This window comes from Arvicola amphibius, chromosome 11 (assembly GCF_903992535.2).
Source record: "Arvicola amphibius chromosome 11, mArvAmp1.2, whole genome shotgun sequence".
Classification (NCBI taxonomy): domain Eukaryota; kingdom Metazoa; phylum Chordata; class Mammalia; order Rodentia; family Cricetidae; genus Arvicola; species Arvicola amphibius.
In genome coordinates this window covers 68,915,579-68,933,917 of record NC_052057.2, presented here as the reverse complement: position 1 = coordinate 68,933,917, position 18,339 = coordinate 68,915,579, and the positions used below count along the sequence as shown (strand labels likewise).

General features: G+C 44.3%; 1 protein-coding gene across 1 annotated transcript; it reads right to left on the bottom strand.

Annotated features, from left to right (window-relative positions):
- Nucleotides 1-5,343: 5,343 nt before the first annotated feature.
- C11H8orf89 (chromosome 11 C8orf89 homolog) lies at nt 5,344-16,080 on the bottom strand. Its single transcript, XM_038346985.1, has 4 exons — nt 15,954-16,080; nt 13,899-14,040; nt 6,779-6,834; nt 5,344-5,492 (listed from the first exon to the last, which is right to left on the bottom strand). Exons 1-4 carry the CDS (start codon nt 16,078-16,080, stop codon nt 5,344-5,346), a joined length of 474 nt encoding a protein of 157 aa, XP_038202913.1.
- Between the last annotated feature and the right edge of the window lie 2,259 nt (nt 16,081-18,339).

Sequence of the window (18,339 nt, the reverse complement as noted above, 5' to 3'; positions counted from 1 at the left end):
CTTGCTGTTTTATGCTGGGAGACAAATCCCTGAGAGAGTCTTAGTGGGAGATCTCGCTCCTTCATGCGAACAAAGCTGAGAGAGAATCTAGTCAGAACAATCAAAAGGGTACTTCACTGTCGTTGTGGAAGAAGTTTAACTCACCTTGAAGATTAAGACTCCTTGTAATTTTCCACTGAGAGCCTGACCAGAAACATCAACCTCAACTTCAGGGATCTCCACAGTCACTAATGTGACAGCCAGCAGTCCCCCGGGAGCCAGCCGAGGGGCTTCCCTCCTGAATTCCCAGTCAGCAGCTGACAACACTGGAAGACTAGGAAACAACATCCATGGAGTTCTGGAGAAGAGAAGAAGGCTTAGAAAAGAAAGAAGCTTATTTCAGTCTCTAAATATTCTCCGGATTTCCCAACCTAAGGAGAGTGTTTCTCATACCTAGCTGCATACACATGGTGTGCACACTCGTGCCAGCACACATCCATACACGTAATAATAAGTAAGGGAAGCGGGGAGAGTTTGATGATTTAGGGATACAGCTGCTGGAGAGGAAATGCAAAGGAAGTTCTCTTCAGAATGCAGGTCACATATGGGTGATTACGGGGGCAGGAAGAGTTTAAAAATTACCCAAGAAGGCACCCTAACCAAATTGGATCAGACTCTGGGATGATGTCTGAATGAGGGTAGCTCTCAAAAGTTCACCCAGTGTCCCTGAGTGTAGGAGATGCTGGCGCAAGGTTACTTACTGAAGGGGTAGTCCATCCAGTACCCTGAGCGTAGGAGATACTGGCACAAGGTTACTTACTGAAGGGGTAGTCCATCCAGTACCCTGAGTGTAGGAGATACTGGCACAAGGTTACTTACTGAAGGGGTAGTCCATCCAGTACCCTGAGCACAGGATGTGCTAAGGCAGGGTTATTGAAGTGGTCCACAGTCAGCGTCCTTAGCATCCCCTGGTGCTTTACAGCCTCACAGACCAGCAAATCCCAAGTGCCACCGGAATCTGGCGTGTAAGAAGTTCTCTGGGAGATTTGGACCCCTGTGTCAGTTTGAAAGGCCTCACAGAAGGATCATTTAGAAATGAAGACCTAGCCAGGTGGTGCACGCTTTTAATCCCACCACTTGGGAGGCAGAGGCAGGTGACTCTCTGTGAGTTCAAGGACAGCTAGGCTCTTAAGACCTAGCTGTCTTAAGAAAGAAAAAGAGAGAACAGAAGGAAGGAAGGAAGTCAGGTAGAAAGGGAGGGAGGGAGGGAGGGAAGTAAATTCAATTAACATAGCCACTCTAAATCCAAGATCTAGAGAAAGTATTGATCTTCAGTGGATATGTTTACTGAGAAATACAAATTTCATACAAGGAAGCTGTTGGATTTTGAAAGGAGTCTTTCTTCTTAGAAAAAATTAATTTGGAATCGTTGTTGACTAGGAACTTTTCCTTTAATGAAGTAACTAATTCTCTGTGAAGAATTTTTTTTTCTTGGGTTGGAGTAATAACAGCAAGGTTAAAAGCACATAACTCTGCCAAAGGACCAGAGTGTGGTTCCCAGCAGCTACATTTGGTGACTTAGTCCCATGTCAGGTGACTTTCACCCATGTCAGGTGTCTGTAACTCCAGCTCCAAGGATCCAATCCAATCCAATCTTCTGGTCTCCTTGGGCACTGACCTCATATAAGCATAACACACACACACACACACACACACACACACACACACACACACACACAGAGCATACTTAAACCTTTAAATGAACTGTTTTCTCAACTCCATCTTCCTATCCTAAATGTTTATCATAAGGTACAGGTCCTTAAGGTTGGGAATGGTGCTTCTTACTTTGGAGAGGGTTTCCAAATCACAAGGATGAAACTCGTATTACTATTTATGGTGACTGCAGTAATAGAAGTCCATCTTTCGGGGGTGGGGCGGAGAGATGGCTCAGCCGTGAAGAGCACTTGCTGCTCTTACAGAGGGCCAGGAGTTCTCTTCCCAACACTCATGCAGAGGCTCACAACCACCTGTAACTTCAGTTCCAGAGGATCCAATGCCCTTTGCTGGCCTCCTAGGATATTACACAGAGATGAGGTCCTGATACACATGGAGGTAAAACATTCATATGCTCTAAACATAAGTATTTTTTAAAGTTGGTTCTCATCCTTCTCTAAGTCCTTGGTTTGTCCTGCTTGGAGGTGCCTTGTGCTTTCTGTGTTCTAAATACATGCTACTTTTCCTCAGCGTTTATAAATACAGAAGGTAAATGTAATCTAAAGTAGAATTTTTTTTCAGCTTAATGAATCTGCTTGAAGCTAATGGTACATGCCATTATCCCCTGAACTTGGGAAAGTGGAGGCAGAAAAATCAGGAATTCAAGGTCATCCTCCTCAAGTGTGAGGCCAGGCTCAGCTACATGAGACCTTGTCTCAAGACAAACAGCAAGAAAAGATTTAATGGAAATCGTAAACTAAATTGGACTCTAAGGGTAAACAAGGCATCAATTACTATCAGCCCTTCTTGTTTGTTAAAAAAGAAACAACAGAGACTGGAGAGACAGCTCAGGGGACAAGAGTGGACTTGCTGCTCTTCAAGAGGACCTGAGCTTGGTACCAGCACCCACATCAGATGGCTAACAACCACTTGTAACTCCAGCTCTGGGGGATCCAGTGCCTCCTGTGTCCTCCGAAGACTCCTGCTCACATGTGACATAACTCCCCCCACAGCCCTCATAATAAATAAAAGCAAATATTCCACTCTGGAACTGGCTTAAGTTGAATTCTTTCCTAGGGAGATAGGGTGGGGCAGACATAATATCTGTGTGAGCAACGCCAGCTTTCATTCCACAGGTATCAATCCGTGATGTCCGTGATGTTCTGTCATGACCCGAAGCCATGGTTTCTGTATAGATGTTTTAGCTTATCCTAAATTTTAGTCAGTTAAGCCATGGTTATGTTTATTATATATTTATAATATTTAATACAATGTATATTATCAACTAAGTTTGAGGTTGTTTGATTGATTGACCACATTATTATAGTATTTGGCTATATTTATTACATCCGTTCGTTACATCCGTTGTGTCAAAAGAAGGTCCTGATGATTCTGGCAAGAAGAGGACACTCCAATCATCGTGATGTATCTTTCGGCATGACAAGTTGAAGGTGCTTTTAAATTACTATTCCCAAGAGTTTCTGTATATGAGCTTTGGGTAGATTTCCAGTTCTTCCACTTTCTAACTAGAGACTCTCTATATACTTTTTGGAATTGTGGTGGTTTGAGTAGGAATGGCTCCCACAGGCTCAAATAGTTGAATGCTTGGTTGTTAGGGAAATGGAGCTACCTGAGAGAGGTTAGGGGGTGTCACTTGGATTAGGCTTGGTGTGTCTCTCTTTGGGGCTTCAGAAGCCCAAGTCGGGCATAGTGGCTCTCTCTCTCCCTGCTGCAGGTGGATTTCTCACCTACCTCTCCACCACATGCAGCCTGTGTATCACCGTGCTTCCCACCACGATGACAATGGACTAAACCTCTGAAACTCTAAACAAGCCCTGATTAAATGCTTTCTTTCCTAAAAGTTGCTGTGGCCATGGTGTCTTCACAGCAATAAAACTCAAAGATAGGAAGACAGCATGAAAACTCAGATTCTCATTTCTTTCAAAAACTGGGCTGTCTGGCAACTTGGGACTCATATAACACAAAGAAGTGAAGCTAGGCATCCAGGCCCTTTCAGACAGGTTACTATGGTCTCTGCCTGTTGAGGCCACACAGTCTGGAACTGGCTTGGGGTGTAGAGAACTGAGCTTACGCTGCCTGCTCTGTGCACGTGGCACCCTATGTGTATCCTCCCCAAGTGTGGAGTATGCCTTTGCTTATGCTTTCTCAGCTTTCTAGAATGGCCTATCCTCCACAAGGTCCTCTCTGCCTGAAGGTTACTGCCTGGTCTCTAAACTCCTAGGAGACTCAGTGTCCTGTACTCTCCAAGGCCAGCTGTCAGTGTCCTAGACTGTTTTATGTAAAACCTTCTGATGTGTAAACACTAACAACTAACTTGAAGTCAATTAATGCATGGGCTGCAAACAATTAGAAGCTCGAACTGAAGCTGGTTTCGTGGAAGCATGTGTCTGGCATTTCGCAGGCTTCCTGGAGAAGGGCTTCTCTCTTGAACGAGTCTTTCCACTCCATGAAGATGGGGTAAGTTTTTCTCCCCTTCTCCTCTCACAGATCAGTCTATCTATGCCATGGGGAGACTCTGTCTGCCTGGCAGCAAAGGCCCTGAGGTTATGGGTAGCCAAGAGTAGCAGGTACTACCTGTGCGTGTTCGTTTGCTCCGTTCTAAAGTTCAGCGTTGGAAGGCCCATCGTTGTCTCACGGACAAAGGCAGGGTTGCCATCTCAATCTCATGGAAGAACTGAGTCAATACTTTCCCCTCCATCTGGCTCAGTATTTCTCTCACAGTGGCTTCCAAACATGGAAAAACTCTCCTTTCTTTAAATAAAAACATTTTTTTAATTGTACATGGCTGTGTGTCACAGCCGTGGAGGTGCCTGCCCTTGGAAGGAGTTGGATCCCCTGGGCCTGGAGATCCAGGTGGTTGTGAGCAGCCTGGTGTAAGTGCCAGGCTTGGGTCCTGCGGGAGAGCAGCGAGCGTTTTTTACCAGCTGAGCCATCTCTTCAGCTATTGGTCCTTCTAATGCCAACAGCACTAACTTTCCTTTAAACTGTTTTCCTTGGTTGTTTGGTTGTTTTGAGCAGAGCCTCACTCTGCAGTCCAGACTCAAAAATTCTCTTGCCTCAGCCTCCTGAATGATGGGATTTCAGGTGTATGACATCATCCCTGGATTCTTCTCGAACCTTCTGAACAACTAGTGAGGTCCATTGCAAAGATAAGTCTCAAAAGCATTTATCAAATTAGATCAAAAGACATATAAAATGTGCATTAACTTATGGAATATAATTTCCATTATGCATATATTTGCATAATTCAAATGTTTTTTGTTGGGGATATAGCTCAGTGGGCAGAACACTTACCTAGCACACATAGAGATTTGGGTTCAATCCCTAGTACCATCTTTATTTAAAAAGTAAAATCATTCAATTTTAATAATAAAATATTCATTTTAAGGAAAAAAGTAAAAAAAGGATGAAATGGCATGTTTCACAAAATTCACAAAAATATATTCCATATATAACATAAAATATTTATTTGCTATTTACATTTCCATTTGTATGTCTATCATATCACATATCAAAAAAGAATGAAAGAAAGAAAAAGAAACATGACGAATGTGAACCACAGCGCAGGGGAGAAGCACGGCGTGGTGCGTGGCGCGTGGTCCATGGTGCGCGGTCCATGGTGCGCCACCCTCAGCAGTCTCGGAGATCCCGCTTCTTGCCTCGCCTTGACTTCTTGTGTGTTTCCTGGCGAATAGTGTCGTATTCCAGTATGGCCATTCGGGACAGTCTCTGCAGAAACTGAGAGGGAGCTCCTGAGAAAGGGTCACTGAAGACAGAACCTGCGGGAAGAAAACGAACTCTCACAGCTCGGTTCAGCACTGATATGGTGAGTGACGCGTGGCTCCGCCGGTGCCCACAAAACACTACCGAATCTTTGTGTACACACCTTGAACTTTCCAGAAAGGCCAGTGCCTACTTCCGACACAACTAAAAAATGGGAAACTTTTGAGGATATGGCTCAAGAAACGTTACCACTAACTTTGGGCCAAATTACTTTATTCCAGGGCTCGGACACCAGCTATGCATATTCTGTCACATGCCATATGCATTGCTTCTAACACAATACCCTCCAAATCTGACAAGTACAGGGATGAGGCAGTAAATGCAGTCACCCGCACTACGAGAAAGTTCTCTGGAATCTTGCAGATGTCATTAAGTCACCTGACTGAGCAGAGGTGTTAGTGTCTACTTTCAAAGAACAAAATTCTAATCAAGTACATCCTAAGTGAGAAGTTGGGAGTGTCTGATGTTCAAGCATCGAAGGGCAGACTCTCCTCCAGATATGGTGGGACTACCCAGTGGTGCTTAGGAAGAACCTGAGTTAAGAGTCAGTGTGGTGCTCTAAACAGGTGCAGTATAGTTTCTGTAGTGAATAAATGTGTTCAGTACACAGAATTCATAAAAAAAATATAGGAGACTGGGATGGGGGCTGGAGAGATGACTCAGCGGTGGCCGCTCTTCCACAGGACCCAGGTTGATTCCCAGCACATTGACGCTTACAACTGCTAACTCCAGCTCCGGGGAAGCCTCCAATGCTCTCTTCTGGTGCCTAGTATACACACACACGGTGCAGATTTCTGCTACACAGACACATGCGAGCAAAACACCACGCACATAAAATAATAGTTTTTAAAAAATAGAAGAAAAAGATAAGGATAGAATGGAACTTTCTGGGGAGACAGTAGAGGGTTCAGAACTACACTGACATTTTAGTTCATAGTAATGACAGGTGTTTGCCAAAACGGGGAGCAGTGTGACTGGGCATCAAGGCTGCGGGCTTCTGTTGCAGCATTGAATGGTTTTAAAACTCGGAGATTTAGAAGGCCGCTTAGCAGCCCAGGGGAGCTCTGTCGGAGGCTGGCCTTGGTCCTGAGATGACAGAGGTGTATGTGATAAACCTCCAATCCACTAAATTTGCAGACTATGCAGAGCTTAACAGAAGCATTAACAAGCTAGGCACACACTCGGGAAACTGGGGCAGGTGGATTCCTGCGAGCGTGAGGCCAGCCTTGGCTATGTTGTAAGAAAAAAGGCGTGGGGAGAGAGCAAGGGAACAGCGAAGTACCTTTTGACTTCTCCTGAAGCGCTGTCATGCTGCATGACTCTTTGGTCTTCTTAATCCTAAAGATTACAGACGGTCAGAAAATGGCATATATCAACCAGCGGACTTTGAAAAACATGGGAGACAAGCAGCATAGTCTCAGTCACACCCACTGGCTTCTTACATTTAGTGCAGCTCTGTTTGTTTCTGTGCTGGGGACAAGTGCCAGACTCTTGCATCTGGCAAGTATATGATGCGTCCTAGCGAAGCTCACCTTGTCAATGATATCATGTAGGGATAAAAATCCATGGTATAGTAGAGAAACAACTCCACCGTAATCAACCCCAGCAGAAGTAGGAATGAACCAATGGAAGATTCCGAATACATTTCACAGTAGCCGAGCACAGAGTACAGCTCTGCACAGGCGTGTGTGCAGCCGTCAGTAGTCATGAAGGAGCCAGGCTAAGGGAAGGCACACGGATGTGTCTGCATGTGTGCTGAGATGTAGATGTCCCTATCCCATAGTTTTGTACTTTTTCTCCGTCAGTCACCATGATCTAAATTTTTGCTATCATTCTTGTCCCTAAAGGAATATCTGGCATAGCAAATTATTAGGGAAATGGGTAAGGTGAGCCATCGTAAGCATTCCGCATTTCACAGAACTAAGGCAAATTCAATCTTTACCTCTACGATGCTATTATCAGTCACATCCCTTGCATGTCGTGAGAGACACTGAAAATCTCTGATCTCCATTAAGAATATTTGAGAAAAGATTAGACATTTACCAGAGTTTTGAAGTCAAATATTCACGTATGGGGGGGGGGCTAAAAGAGGCAAGAAACTGTACACAAACAAATGGAGTACTCCCCCGCTTTGCCAAGACTGCTCGTTCACAGAACGATGTGCAATATGCAGAAGGGATAAAATGCGGACGGCAACTCGGCAGCACGTCCTCACTGGACGGCTGGCACTTCACAGGCAAGGGAAAGAACTAACATCTACATTTGCTGCCAGTTTACACACATTGTGTCACTTAGTCCCCGCCGCTCCACTTTACATGTGAGGAACACTAGCCAGAATGTGACCAAATGTGTTCAGATTATCCTCCACCAAGAGACAAATTCACAGTTGTCAATGTAAAATGTCAAGACGTGATTTCTCAAACAGTCAAACAAAACCAGCTGAAGTCGGGGAAGGGATGCAGACTCAAAATGCAGAAGTAGGAGGGTTAGTTCCGGGGGTGTTTCCCAGACTTCCAGCTGAGCATCTGTTGGAAGAAGGCGACAAGACTGGACTAGACTGATATAGACCCTATTACCACAGGCTACCCTGCACGCTCTCATCTGCACCCAGGCAGAGGGCTGTGGCTGCAGATAAAAGTGACAGGAGCGGGTTAGCCTCATGGACATTGGTGTCTTAGAAATAATGTAAACGGTCCTCGATAAATTTGGGGTACACACTTCCAAGGGCGCCTCCTCTCTCTGCACCCTTACCATCCTTCCTCTGTGATACACATCTGAAACCGCTATTTCTCTCCTACTCTCTCCATCTCTGGCTTCTTTTTGAGGTTACTGTCGCACATAGTTCCTGTAACTCTATAACTGAGGGTGACCCTGAAGCCTGAAGTTCCCTGCCTCTGTCTCCTGAGCGCTGGATGGCAGGATGCTCTACCACTGTGAAGCGCTGGGTATCACACCCAGGACTGACGACGGCTTGGTAGGCAAACACTGTACCAACTGTGCTATATCCCCACCTCCTTTTGCATTTTGATGCTAGAAAATCTGTTTTCAGAAAAACATTGAAGGTGCTGACACAAGCTGTATGTAGCAGGTTTTCCTTGTGATGTTACTTACAAAACCAAGGATGTCGTAGGAGTTTACACGCCTAAAAGAGGAAGTGGTTAAATAAAGCACGGAGCAATGTGAGGGCAGTACCGTGGCTGGCAAGAGTATGTGAAGTGGGGATTATATGACATGGCAAGTGTCAAGTACAGCAATTGGGGGATGTTGGATTTGGATATTTATTTGTTGTGGTGGTGGTTTCTTTTGTTTTGTTGAGACAGGGCCTCACTATGCAACTCTGGCTGGCCTGGAACTTGCTTTGCAAACCAGGCTGGACTTGAACTCACAGACATCTGCCTACCTCAGTGCTGTGATTAAAGGCTTGTACCACAATGCCTGGCCAATATTAACTTTTAAACAGCGCAGTAAGGGGCTGTAGAGACACTTCAGCAGTCAGGAGCAAAGACTGTTCTTCCCCACACTCAGAACGAATGGTGCCAATGCCTCTGGCCTCCTTGGGCACCTGAATCATAAGCACATGAGTGTGTGTGTTCCTGAAAATGGTCTTTGGGGAAAGGGACAGAATGAAAAGTCCAGGTAACTAAGATCACAACTAAAATGAAATCCATGAAAATGAAGCATAGAAGAAAACACCTTAGGCTATGCTCCTTTTTTCCTCCAGAGTCTCCGTAAACTTGAAAATTTCCCCATAATCTAGATAAATATCTTCCACTATTTTTTGAGTTATTTATTTATTTGGATATAAGGTTTCCCTGTGTCTGTTCTGTCGGAGAGTTCACTAAGTGACTGAGCAAAAGTGAGCCCCTCTGACTCACCCGAGTTCTAATATCGCAGCCATCAGCCAGTGAGATTGGCTGACTTTTCATGAACATCGTCTTGTTACCTACTTATGCTACCACAATTCTGAAAGTTCTCAACAGCAATCTGATTTGGTGAACTCAAGAAATAAAACTGAGAGCTGGAGAGGTAGCTCAGCCGTTAAGAGCACTCACTGTTCTTGCAAGAGGACATATGGATTTGGTTCCCAGCACCCTCGTGGCAGCTAACAGCTATCTGTAAACTCTAATTCCAGGGGGCCTGACTCCATCTCCTGGATTCTTCAGGCATCAGTCATGCATGTGGTACATACACATACGTGAAGGGAAAACATGCACACACACAAGATAAAACCATTTTTAAAGAAATAAAATTAGGCGTGATTCACATGCCTATGGTCCCAAAACTTGGCAGGATGTCCAGAGTTTACAGAATGCTCTGCTACCCTGTGAATGAGAAGCCAGCCTGGGCTACAGGAGACCCTGTCTCCAACAAAGTAACAAACCTAAGGCTGCGGATAGGGCTCAGTGGTAGATTGCTAGCCTAGCATTCACAGAGCCCTGGCCTTAATCTCCAGCAGCCCAAAGACACATGCCTTTAATTCCAGAACTTGGAAGGTAAGGCAGGTGTATCTCTGTGAGTTCAAGGCCAGCATGGTCTAAAGAGTGAGTTCCAGGACAGTCGGGGCTACAAAGTGAGACCCCATCTCATAGACACTTGAAAGAATAGATCTGAAACTCCAGTCTTGTGTGCTGTCCCTGGACAACATACAAAATGTAAGTGTGCCAGGCGTGGTGGTTCTAGCACCAAAGTCAAACAAAATTCTACGTGTGTGTATGTTTGTGTGTGTGTGTATGCGGTGTGTATTAATGTGTATTAATACACCTCCTTTAAAAAAGTTATATCTCAGATAATGTTTCTTTTCTCTAAGATGGCCAAATGAACAAGTACTAGCCTGTAGTGGCTAATCTTGGTTCTCAGCAACCCTAACTGAAGGATTTCCTCATCAGGTTAGCCTGCAGACATGTCCTTTGGTCATTTCTTAGTTGTTAATTGATATAGCCCACTGTAGGTGGTACCAACACTAGACAGGTGACCCCGGACTGTGTAAGAAAAGTACTTGGTTCAAAACCATCTGTAACTCCATTTTCAAGGGATACAATTCCTTCTTCTGGCCTCTGAGGACACCAGATATGCATATGGTACACAGATATACATGCAGAAAAAGCACTCAGACACATAAAATAAAACAATAATTTTTAAAAAGAAAAGTAGCCAAATGTGAGCTAGAGAGCTAGAAGGACACAGCGTTCCTCTATGGAACTTCAAGTCCCTGCCTTGAGTTCCTGCCTGACCTCCCACAAGCATGGGCCATGGCCTGGAAATGTGAGATGAAATAAACTCTTCCCCTGCCTGTACCCCAAAATGCTTTTGCTCACGTTTATCACAGCCGCAGAGAAACCAACTAGGACATAGATGTTCAGTAGTCAGAGAAACCAACTAGGACATAGATGTTCAGTCGTCAGTTGGGTAAGGCAGAAACCTAGAAGAATAGGAGGCTGGTTTACTAACCTACGGGTATCTCTGCTCTGTTTTAGGATGGCTTTTACTTTTTTACTTGTTTGTTTGGTGTGTGTGTGTGTGTGTGTGTGTGTCTGTTTGTGTATGTGTGTGTGTCTGTGTGTCTGTGTGTGTGTCTGTGTGTGTGTATGTGTGTGTGTCTGTGTGTGTCTGTGTGTGTGTCTGTGTGTGTGTCTGTGTGTGTCTGTGTGTGTATGTGTGTGTGTCTGTGTGTATGTGTGTGTATGTGTCTGTGTGTCTGTGTGTGTATGTGTGTGTATGTGTGTGTCTGTGTGTGTGTCTGTGTGTATATGTGTATATGTGTGTGTGTCTGTGTGTATGTGTGTGTGTCTGTGTGTGTGTCTGTGTCTGTGTGTGTATGTGTGTGTCTGTGTGTATGTGTGTGTGTCTGTGTGTATGTGTGTGTGTCTGTGCATGTGTCTGTGTGTGTATGTGTGTATGTGTGTGTGTCTGTGTGTCTGTGTGTGTCTGTGTGTGTGTGTCTGTGTGTATGTGTGTGTCTGTGTGTGTGTCTGTGTGTGTGTATGTGTGTATGTGTGTGTGTCTGTGTGTATGTGTGTGTATGTGTCTGTGTGTCTGTGTGTGTATGTGTGTGTGTCTGTGTGTGTGTCTGTGTGTATATGTGTGTATGTGTGTCTGTGTGTGTGTATGTGTGTGTCTGTGTGTGTGTCTGTGTATGTGTGTATGTGTGTGTGTGTCTGTGTGTATGTGTCTGTGTGTCTGTGTGTGTCTGTGTGTGTGTATGTGTGTGTGTCTGTGTGTATGTGTCTGTGTGTGTGTCTGTGTGTATATGTGTGTATGTGTGTGTGTCTGTGTGTCTGTGTGTGTGTCTGTGTGTATGTGTGTGTATGTGTGTGTGTCTGTGTGTGTGTGTCTGTGTGTGTATGTGTGTGTGTCTGTGTGTATGTGTGTGTATGTGTCTGTGTGTCTGTGTGTGTATGTGTGTGTATGTGTGTGTCTGTGTGTGTGTATGTGTGTGTGTCTGTGTGTGTGTCTGTGTGTATATGTGTGTATGTGTGTGTGTCTGTGTGTATGTGTGTGTGTCTGTGTGTGTGTCTGTGTCTGTGTGTGTATGTGTGTGTGTCTGTGTGTGTATGTGTGTGTGTCTGTGTGTGTATGTGTGTGTGTCTGTGTGTATGTGTGTGTGTGTCTGTGTGTGTATGTGTGTGTATGTGTGTGTGTCTGCGTGTGTGTGTCTGTGTGTGTGTGTGTGTGTGTGTGTGTGATCCCCTGGAGACGGAATTACAGGCGGCTATGTAAACTGCCTTAAGTGGTTACTAAGAATCCAGAAGAGCTGTTCACACACTTCACCTCCGATCCACCTCTCTAGGCTGTACGGTGGTGTTTGTTTGTTTGCTTGGTCGGTTTGTTTTTGCTTCATTTCATTTCTTGAGATCTTGCTATGTAACCCAAGCTAGTCTTTTACTCATGCTGTAGCCCAGGATGGCCTCACACTCACAGCAGTCCTGACGTGTCCTCAAGAGTGCTGGCGTTAGGCACTAATCAATTTCTTTGTAGAAAGATGTTTTCTTTTATCAGAATAGAACTTGAGCTGGGCAGTGGTGGTGCACGCCTTTAATCCCACCACTCGGAAAGGCAGGCGGATCTCTGTGAGTCTGAGGCCAGCCTGGTCTACAGAACTAGTTCCAAGACAGCCAAGGCTATACAAAGAAACCCTGTCTTGAAAAAAATAAATCAATAAAACTCTTTGATTAGTATGTCAGAGTTATATTAGAAAAGAAGGTCTCTCCTCTTTGGGGGTGGGGGGGGGGACAGGCCTCCTTATATAACCTAGGCTAGCCTTGAAGGAGAAATCCTCTTGCCTTGGGCTCTTAAGTACTGAGATTACAGATATGCAGATCAAGATAGGATTTTTTTTTTCAGTACTGAAGATGAAACTCGGGACCTAGACTGCTGGGCAAGCACCGTGCCACCAAGCTACATGCCCAGCTCTGGAGCCCAGGCGTTTAGTGGCAGTTTACAAAGGTGGGTGACTGGCTGAAACTCCCTCCTGATGCTGCAAGATGTTATCAGCCCCCAGTCTCGCCCACAGTCTTCCGAAACCTGCAAAGGCTGCAGTGATGTGGGAGGTCTTTCTGTGTATGTGTTGCTTTTACTGGTTAATGAATAAAGCTGCTTTGGCCTATAGAAGGGCATAATATAGCCAGGCTGGAAGAGATAATAGAAAGAGAGAGAAGGCAGAGTCAGAGAGACACCATGTAGCTGCCGAAGGAGAAAAACACGCAGGACCCTTACTGGTAGGATTCAGTCTCGTGACAAAACACAGATTAATAGAAATGGGTTAATTTAAGATGTAAGAGTTACTTATTAAGAAGCCTGAGCTAATAGGCCAAACAGTGTTGCAATTAATACAGTTTCTGTGTGATTATTCGACTCTGGGTGGCTGAGAAATAAATGAGCAGTCTCCAATTACACTGCAGAGTTAGGTTCTTATAGAGAATCATTCCTGTGTTCTGCATTTTGAACTAGGCTCAGACAATCGATATACTTAAAATCAGGTCCTTCAAACCTGTCTGGCAATGCCACTTGATAAGAGAGAAAGACGCCTATTTGTCAACTTGAATGAAATAGCTAACTTAGAAGCAAAAACATACAAATAAAAATTCATTCCTTGGGGCTGGCGAGATGGCTCAGCGGTTAAGAGCACTGACTGCTCTTCCAGAGGTCCTGAGTTCAATTCCCAGCAACTACATGGTGGCTCGCAGCCATCTGTAATGAGGTCTGGTGCCCCCTTCTGGTGTGCAGGTGTACACGGAAGAAATGTTGTATATATAATAAATAAACAAAACTTTGAAAAAAATTCATTCCTTTATGAAAAAAAATTCAGTAAGCAAGAACAGTAAGCAGCCCAGAAAGCCCTTTACCTCAGCATCTTTACTTAGACATAAACAGTCAGCAAAGGCAGTCAGAAGCAGGCCACCTACCTGATCGGAGGGATCTCGGTCTCAGCATGCAGCAAGTGCTTATGGATCTCTAGCGGAGTTGAATTTAAGCTCTTTGGGCAACTTGGCAGTTCTGGTAAATATGGCATTTTGAGACATTCTTTGGGCTCTTCTAGACCAAATGCTATAATGTGTAGTGATAAAAAAAATCATAATCATCTCAGTTAAATGCACACTTCTATCACATACTAAAACACACGCAGAGCAAATCAGTCACAAGGGGAAGAACATGGAGCTGCTGGCATCTGTCTCTCCCAGGAGAATTACGTTCAAATGCAGCATACCCACCACAGGGAGGAGAAGATTTGGAGGGTGGTCTAAGAATGGGAACAAGAAGAGTAGGGTGTGTTGACTTGTGCCTGCAATCCCAGTGTTCGGGAACCTGAGGCAGGAGGGCCCTGAGTTCAAGGCCAGCCTGGGCTATTTAGTGACACTGGGTCTGAAAATAAAAGGCACAGACTGGGAAATAGCTCAGTAGCAGGGCTCACTAGGTGTGAGAGGCTCTAGGTTCCATCCCTAGAATCCTGCGGGCCCTTCCCCCAGAACGAAAGCGCAAGCAGTGGCAGCTTTGCCAGTCTGAGTTATCAGAGTTCATAGAATATTAGCACCACATTTAGACAGGCATCACCTTCAAGACCTCTGCATTGTCTGCTACTGAATCTGTCCCGCGTTTGTGTAATAACCACAAAGTAGGAATTACATGGTTTGAAACCCTTCCCTTGGCAGTGATTTGAATTTTCTCTCCACAAAACTCATACCAAACCTGTTAAAGCCAACATGAAGTTTCCAGACTGCCTTCATTGGCTTCACATTTTGCCAAGTCTTTTTGTTTGGGTTTTGGGTTTGATTGGTTGGTTGGTTGGTTGGTTGGTTGGCGTTCTAATTGAGACAAGGTCTCTCTATGTAGCTCAGGCTGATTTTGAACTTGCAACAATTTTCCTGCCTCCCAAAACCTGGAATCACAAGAAATATGTTCCACTATACTTGACTTCAGGTTTTCTTTCATTTTTTTTTCTCATGTGTGTGGGAATGTGGAGGTGTTTGCCTGTGTGGAGGCCCAAGATTTGCTTAGATACCTTCATCAATCCTTCTCACCTCATAAATTAAGGCAGAACCCAGAACGCAGAGCTGTGGAGTTAAACTGGATGGCCAGCCAGCTTGGTAATTACCCCTTCTTCTGCTGGCGTGCTGGATTACAGGAGGGCTGCCATGCCGACTGCCCTGCTCATGTGTTCTGGGAACCTACACTCGCCTGCTCAGCAAGTACTTTACCGGCAGAGTCCTTTCCTCATCCCCAGGGTAAGACTAGTACTTCAGTTCCATCCTTATCTGGTCTCCATGGGTACCAGGTCATTCCTGGTACCCACACATACGTGCAGGCAAACACTCATATACACAAAACAAAAATAATAAACACCTCTTAAAAACAAATAAAAGGCATTAAATAGAAAAGGCAGGTTGAGAGGTTAAAAGCTTACAGGTCACGGTGGCACAAGCCTGAAATCCTAGCACTTGGGAGGTGGAGGCAGGAAGATGAGGAATTTTTAAAAAGCCAGCCTAGACTACAAGTTCAAGATTAGCCTGAGGTATGTAAAACCCTGTTAGAAAGAAAAATAGGAGGGAAAGGGGTAATTTTTAAAAAAAAAATTATAGCTGAACATTGCAGTGCATGCTCATAGCACCAGCACTTGAGAGGCAGAAGAGGATTGCAAAGATTCAAGGTGAGCCTGGACTGCAGGGTAACTTCCAGGCCAGCCAGGACAACACAGTGAGACTGTCGCAAAGCAGTCTGAAAATGTAAGTAATAATAAAATAATTTTAAGACATAAGTAAATAAGTAAACTGTGTTTGCATCACTCAAAGAATATTAATCTTAACTTGCTTCCATTTCCCCTTTCCATAAACTTAATATACTAGCCCAATATAAATGTCATAGGAGTTACATGATGTCTCTTGACTGCCTAATGGGGGGGGATATATGTAAATTCCAGGTGTCCCTTCTGCTTCCCCAAAAGATGACAAACAAGATGAACTTACCCTTCCTCATCTTCTGTGTTTCCAAAACTGCTTTCCTCCAACTGCTCTCAAACAGAAAGCAATTGTCCAAGGAACTTCTGCTGACTTTGGAAGCCTCGAATTTGAACTCAGGAGTGAACATTGTCATCTTCTCTTCTTTCAATACCCCGGATGAGAAGGAGACGCTGCTTCGGGGCAGAGAAGGCAAAAACATGGGCATTTCTGGTAAATATCTCTTCTCATGTTACAATGAAGATTAAATATTAACACACATTTACTATAATGTGGAAATAGGCATTCTTGGGGTTTTGTTTTGCTTATTGAAGTCTCTCTATATAGCACCTGAGTAGCCTGGAACTCACTATGTAGACCAGGCTGGACTTGAACTCACAGAGACATGACTGTTCCTGCCTTGCTTGCTCCTCAATGCCCAGCATAGCCTTGGAATTTTAAAGCTAGACCGTTTTAAGAATAAAATTTGCTATGTTTTAAGCATTTTAATGAATGTTTTCAGTTGGTTGGTGTTTTGAGACAGGGTTTCAATTAACCTAGGCTAAAAAGAACTCTTCAAGAATGGCCTTAAACATCCGGTCTTCCCACCTCCACCTCCCCAGAGCTGGGATAACAGGAAGACACCATCACTTCCTGTACTTTGATACCCTTGGAACCTCCTAAATGCTTTCGATGTCACAGGATTTGTGGTTAAAGAGGTGAAGACACACCAAGACCACTCTCTGCACAACAGTCATGAAAATTACCACAAATGAAGTACGAAGTAACTGATAGTTCCCAGACTCTTAAAAGACATTTAGTTAGCCAGGCATGCTGGCACACACCTTTAATCCCAGCACTCAGGAGGGAGAGACAAGACAATCTCTGTGAGTTTGAGGCCAGACTGGTCTACATAGGGAGTCTCTGGACAGCAGCATCAACATAGTGAGACCCTGGCTCAAAAAAAAAAAAAAAAAAAAAAAAAAAAGACTCTTAGAATCACAATCCAGACTCCATTCTAAGAACTTCCTTTATATCTATAGAAGCAGAGATAACTGGAGAATTTTAGCTTTAAGCCAGTCCCCTGTTCCCTTTCAACAGACCCAGGACAGGCGAGACAGAGACTGAACCCTACTTGCCAGTGGGGGACAGAAGACGGGGACACTCCACGGGACTTCGGAGTGTCTTAGACTGCAGTGGCCTCCTAGAGGCATTTTATCCTGCTGGGTCAAGAGATGTTCTTACAGCGGGATTTTTCTAGACCATCCACACGATAAATACATGAAGACAAATCTCTAAAGTTAAATCTATATTTTACAATTTTTATGGCAAAATTTATTTGAAAGTCCACTTTGATAGCCTGGCATTCTGGTGAATTGCTTTAATTTCAGCACTTGGGAGGCAGAGGCAAGCTGGTAAATTCAGAGCCAGACTAGCTTACATGGGGGGTTCCAGGATAGCCAAGGTTACAGAGAGAGAGAGAGAGAGAGAGAGAGAGAGAGAGAGAGAGAGAGAGAGAGAGACTCTGTCCCCATGATGGATGCTGTAATCCCAGCAGTGGGGAGGTAGGAGGATGGGAACTTTAAGAATATCCTTGACTAGTTTGAGGCCAGTTTGGGTGATATAAGATTGTCTTCAAAAAACTTTTTTGGGGGGAAAGGGGTTGGAATAAAAAAAGAAAAAGAAAATTAAAATACAAATTAAAATGAATAAGTCCACATTTGTAAGTATTTACAACTTCAAGAATGTATTGATATAATAATAAAAAACACTAATCAGGCATGGTGGCTTACATCTTTATACCTGCATTTGGGAAGCAGAGAGGTGGGTCTCTGTAAATTCAAGGCCAGCTAGACCCATTTAGAGAGATCCTATCTCAAAAACAAAAACCCCTGCATGTTCCACACCACACATGTGGAGGTCGGAGAAAAATCCGTGGGAATTGGTTCTCTCCTACTTTGTGGATCTTTGGTACCAAATTTAGGTCATTGGGCATCTTTCTCCGCTAAGCTGTCTCACTGGACTCAAACCAAATGCTTTTTCTGATGTTTTTCATAAACACAATCTCTACCAAAGCAGGCCAGCAGAGGAAATAGTTTAGTGCCCTATGATTGCCATTTGCTTTGGGGTTATGCACACACACCCTCTTGTAATAATGCACACACGCCCCTCTCCAAACAGTGCATCTAGCTGCTCCAGATGCCCCCTGCCCTCCTTCACCTGCATTAAACTACACATACTCCCAACTCTGAAGTTTTCAAATTTGGACAGTTCAGTCAAGTGTATTCCCAATGTATCTGGTAAGGAAATAGAAGGGCCAGTCAGGCCTGAATTTGGTTTGGGGTACATGTGTAGTAAGGCAAACACTGTCTTCTAGTAACCTTATAGGAAGGATTCACTATTTACCATCTTCTGC

What these genes read in the sequence shown, in the direction of transcription:
- C11H8orf89 (XM_038346985.1), bottom strand. Translation starts at nt 16,080, where the DNA reads ATGACAATGTTCACTCCTGAGTTCAAATTCGAGGCTTCCAAAGTCAGC. An exon ending in AACACAGAAGATGAGGAAGG is followed by an intron (nt 14,041 to 15,953) that starts GTAAGTTCATCT and finishes TACACATTATAG; the next exon opens with CATTTGGTCTAGAAGAGCCC. An exon ending in GCTTCAGGAGAAGTCAAAAG is followed by an intron (nt 5,493 to 6,778) that starts GTACTTCGCTGT and finishes TTCTTCCCGCAG; the next exon opens with GTTCTGTCTTCAGTGACCCT.